We start from the raw sequence: 5142 nt of genomic DNA on the forward strand, positions 1-5142 counted from the left end.
AGGAGAGGTTATATTATTACTCTCGGCCCTCAACCGATAGAATATACAATTAATTGTTTGTTTGTTGTTGGTTGGTTGTTATTGCATTCCGCTAAATCTAATGTTGAGAATGCCGCATGCAGGAGAAATTAAAGTAGTTGTACCGGTGGGGAGTGAGGATCGGATACCGGCATTTCAATTCGATGAGGTCACCGGCCCACGTTTCAAACACACTACACTAGTCAATGGACAACATAAATTTTTGTCATTAATTTTTACTTTTATTACTTTTTGCCTTCCAATACTCCGAATTCCCGGATCCGTTTTTTTTTTTTTTTTTTTTTTTTTAGTTGGTTCGTTAGTTGATATCTATCCTAAAATTAAAGTGTTGGCCTTGCCTTGTACTTTTGCCGTGCATTGTTTTTTGTTCTTGTTTGACTATGAGGCCGGCAACTAATGCATTCTATGATTCCGCTTTCTTTCTCTTTGATCTCTCACATGCGCTGCTCTATTTCATTCCATCTGTTTATTGGGGACAATAATACAATTGGTAGAATATTAATGCATGCATACAGTAATACAATTAAAAATATGATCAGGATTGAAAATTCTAGAATATTGAATTTAAGATATAGACTACTGGTCTAAGATATCATTGAGGATTTGAGAAAAACATATAAAAATGACGACTATATTGAGTCTAGATCAGATATCAGCTAAGTCTTAATAGAAGACTAATTATATTAAATAATATAAATATATGCACATAACTCTGTAAGTTTATATATATTATTGTGCACGTGTCGTGCAACTACATTATGTGTTATTATTATTGTTGTTGTTGTGATATATATATATATATATATATATATATATATATATATATATATATATATATAATAAATTATTTAAATCATTTTAATGTTGGACAAATTCATTATAAATGAATTTCTTTTTTCTTTTAGAATTATCAGTTGTATTGATATCAATTTAATAAATAGTGAATAACAAACACATAAATTTAATGTCGTATTTTTCTTTTTATAGTAAGTCATTTTTTTTTAAACCTAAAGTAAGTCATTAATTCAATCAAAATATAAAATGAGCACATTTAATATTATTATATTTATTCATTGTAACTATTTATGTTCAAATTTTTTCACCAAAAAAAAAAAAACAAAAAAAAACAAAATTTATGTTCAAATTTAGTTTACGACATTTATATTATAAATTATATATTGACATTGGAAGAATTATATATTGACATTGAAAATGATTGGACGATGGATATTTCAAGAAATTATTTCATTTTATATTTAATGGTACATCTATCAATTTATTTCTCAATTAGTCAATTAATAAATGTTAATTAAATAAAAATCGAATACATAAATGCTAATATAGTATTTCGTATATTTTTGCTAAGTATGTCCACCAAAAGTAAATATTTTACCTTTCTAGAAAAAAACAAATCTATAATTTTTTAGTATTTAATTATTATGTAAATCTTTGTAAGAATTCACATCATTTTTTGTCCAATATAGTAAAATATTTCGGTGAAAATTTAAAATTCGACTCCTATAAATTAACCTGGATATACAAGGTTCGGCCCTCATAAATCTTTTCAATTCACAAAGTAAGTCCTAATTCAAATGTCTCCTATAGTGTTTTCAAGTAGAACCTATTGCATTTATTCCTTCTTTTAGGTAGGAAATTTGTTATTGTTGTTTCTCATTTTGTCTTCCCATAAGTAATTCATCAATACTTTTGATATTTGCCAGAAAAAAAAAAAAAAAAAACAATTTTGGATGAAAAGATTTAGAATCACACTTTTGATTGCTAGAACTTTGCTTAGATTTTATTAATAGAAGATGATCAGCAGCTCAGTGTGCAACAGATGGTGATCAAGGCTATTTGATAAGGGCATTATAGTCTTTCTTCATGTATGGTTGTTATAACCGTTTTTCCCTCCATCCTCCTTGGCTATATATGTCTGCCATCTTCTTCTAGCTGATATACTTGATACAAGATGTACTCACCTCCACCATTAATGAAACTCAGTTCATTCATTCTTCACTAAGCCGTTCTCATCATGGCATCAGAGCGGCGATCGTACGCCGCTGCTATCTCCGGCGTAGGCGAGGCTTCTCCGTCGGCGAATGCCACTACTCCGATCAATGGATCACAAATCCCTGCTGCTCCAGGAGCAATTTTGCAGGAGAATCAACGCGGTCGTCCACAGAGGAACCTCAGCATCGAAGATCAGGATAATCCGCTCCTTCTTACTGTCAACGACAGTCCTTCGATCGTCCTTGTGAATCCGCCGCTTTCAGGGAGTTCCAACTACAATAGTTGGTGTATCTCTATGCGTATTGCGCTAGAGGTTAAGAACAAGTGGGGATTAATCAACGGTGATGTTGAGCCCCTATCCAGAGATCATCCGCAATACTCTGCTTGGCGCCGATGCAATCTCCTTGTTTGCTCATGGCTGTTCAAATCTGTACATCCTCAGATTGCTCAAAGCATAATGCACCTTGAAAACGGGAAGGACATTTGGGAGGATCTTAGAAGAAGGTTTTCCCAGCGTGATGCTCAACGCATTTCTATTTTGCAGAATGATATCTATAATATGAAGCAAGGATCTCTAAGCGTGAACGATTACTACACTAAGAGTCGAACATTGTGGGAGGAAATGAACAACCTGAGGCCTATTCCTGTTTGCAAGTGCACTTGTAATCTCGTCGATGAAATTCGGAAGGAGAGAGAAGTCGATCAGGTAATCCGATTCTTACAGGGATTGAATGACGACTACAGCACTTTGAAATCTCATGTCCTTGTCCTTGATCCTCTACCTGAGGTCTACAAGGTCTTTGTTATGGCCGAGAAGTTAGAAAGGCAGATCAACTTGACTAACTTGAACCTGGAAAGTCTGGACAGCATTCACTCTAATGCGGTGCATGACAACCAAGGTTCTATCAATGGAGATCATGTAGGAGCAGTTCTGAATAACTTCAATGGAAAGAGAAACAATGCCTCTAAACCTAAGTGCACCTTTTGTGGAATGCTAGGGCATACTGTTGACAAGTGTTATAAAAAACACGGATATCCACCGGGATGGATCCCGGGATACAAATCCAAAGGAAAGCAGGTTGCGGCTATGAATACTAATGGTACAGATTTGGGAGTCACAGCTGAACAAATGCAAAAGATAATGGCCTTTATCGAGTCTCAATCCCAATCTGCTCCTAAGGTTAACACCAGTGCAGCAGTTGCACTTGTGCCTAAATTTGATGAGATGAAGTCTACTGATGAAGGCAAGTATATCACTTCTCCCTATGTTAATTCTGTTGCCTTATGCTCAGCTTCTTGGATAATTGATTCAGGAGCTACAAATCATATTGTGTGCTCTTCTGATTTTCTCACAAACTGTCACAAAGTTGATAATGTTGCAGTCAATCTACCCACTGGTCAGAGAGTTAGTGTTGAACACATAGGAGATATTGAACTTGACAATGGTTTATGGTTGAGAGAAGCTTTACATATTCCCTTGTTCAAATTCAATATTATCTCCGTAAGTAAACTGCTTAAGGACACCACATATACTCTAACTTTTGTTGATGGACAATGTCTGATTCAGGGGATTGGAGTGATGGCTGGTTTAGCTAAAGAAGAAGGAGGGTTATACCTGCTGAAGAAGCCCCCAAAGAAGTCTGGAAAGGGATACTCAGTATATTGTAGAGCTATGGCATCAAAGATTAGGGCATTTCCCTATTAGCAAACTACACTTGTTTTCTGAAATAAATGTTCCAAGTAATAAGACTATGGCATGTGATGTATGTCACTTAGCAAAGCAAAGACGTTCTCCCTTCCCTTTAAGCAAATCCGCTTCCAACACTTGCTTTGAACTAATCCATATTGACATTTGGGGACCGTTCCCAGTTTGTTCCTTAAGAGGGGAACGTTATTTCCTAACCATCGTCGACGATTATTCCAGATACACCTGGCTGCATTTAATGACAACAAAGTCTGAGGTCAGGCAGTTCATACGGCGATTTCATGCCTATGTCCTTACTCAGTTTGGCATTTTGATCAAAGTAATCCGTAGTGACAATGGTCAGGAGTTCCTTATGAATGATTTCTTCTCTGCAAAGGGGGTTATTCATCAAAGATCCTGTGTTAACACACCACAACAAAATGCCATAGTCGAACGAAAACACCAACACATACTGTCTGTTGCTAGATCTCTTCGGTTCCAAGCCTGCCTTCCCTTGCAATTTTGGGGCCATTGTGTTATGTATGCCACCTTCCTGATAAATAGGCTCCCATCTCCCGTTATTGATTGGGAAAGTCCCTATCAAAGGTTGTACAAGAAGCCTCCCAACATTGAAAGTCTGAAAGTGTTTGGTTGTCTCACTTATGCTGCCACTTTGGCTCACAATCGACATAAAATGGCTCCAAGAGGGAGGAAATGCATCTTCATTGGAGTTCCTGCAGGTATAAAGGGTTACTTACTCTACGACATGACAGATGGTTCCACTTTTATTTCAAGGGATGTTACTTTCTACGAAAGTCAATTTCCCATGAATAAACGTACTGCTGAGAATCAGTGGACTACGCAGCCCTCCCTTCCGCATCTCCCTATTGATACTCCTCTGGATTTTTAGCCCCATCTGACTGAGCAGCCACACACAGCTGATAACCCTTTGAATTTTGAGTTGAGTAAGGGTGATCAATCCAGCTATATTCGGCATACAGATACACAGCAGACAGATGCTCAACCAGTGTTCGACACTCTAGCAGATAACACTGGTGATAATTCCCAGTCTTCTGAAAACAATGAGCCACAGCCAGCTCATTCCCTTGCAGATGATTCTGTTGATGTGAGGTCTGATAACCTTGTTTTGCAGCTCAGAAGATCCGAGATAACTCGTCGAGCTCCTATCCGTTTGCATGACTATTATTGTGATCCAATCACACAGGATGGATCTTCTCCGCACACTCTATCCAGTGTCATATCTTATGACACTCTCACCACTCCTCACAGGTTATTCTCCATGGCAGTTACATCAGTCAGTGAGCCAACCACTTACAGTAAGGCTGTCCAATATGACTGCTGGAGACAGGCTATGGCCACTGAAATTAAAGCTTTGCAGGAAAATTGCA

The 5142-nt window shown here is 37.1% G+C and overlaps 1 protein-coding gene across 1 annotated transcript; it reads left to right on the top strand.

The window, feature by feature from the left end:
• Nucleotides 1-2071: 2071 nt before the first annotated feature.
• Nucleotides 2072-3754, top strand: LOC109165318. The gene has a single exon (XM_019314031.1). It carries the CDS (start codon nt 2072-2074, stop codon nt 3752-3754), a length of 1683 nt encoding a protein of 560 aa, XP_019169576.1.
• The last annotated feature ends 1388 nt before the right edge of the window (nt 3755-5142 follow it).

Source organism: Ipomoea nil, unplaced genomic scaffold (assembly GCF_001879475.1).
Source record: "Ipomoea nil cultivar Tokyo-kokei standard unplaced genomic scaffold, Asagao_1.1 scaffold0317, whole genome shotgun sequence".
NCBI classification, from domain to species: domain Eukaryota; kingdom Viridiplantae; phylum Streptophyta; class Magnoliopsida; order Solanales; family Convolvulaceae; genus Ipomoea; species Ipomoea nil.

Bases quoted from the DNA above. Each gene is read 5' to 3' on its own strand.
- LOC109165318 (XM_019314031.1), top strand. From the start codon at position 2,072: ATGGCATCAGAGCGGCGATCGTACGCCGCTGCTATCTCCGGCGTAGGC.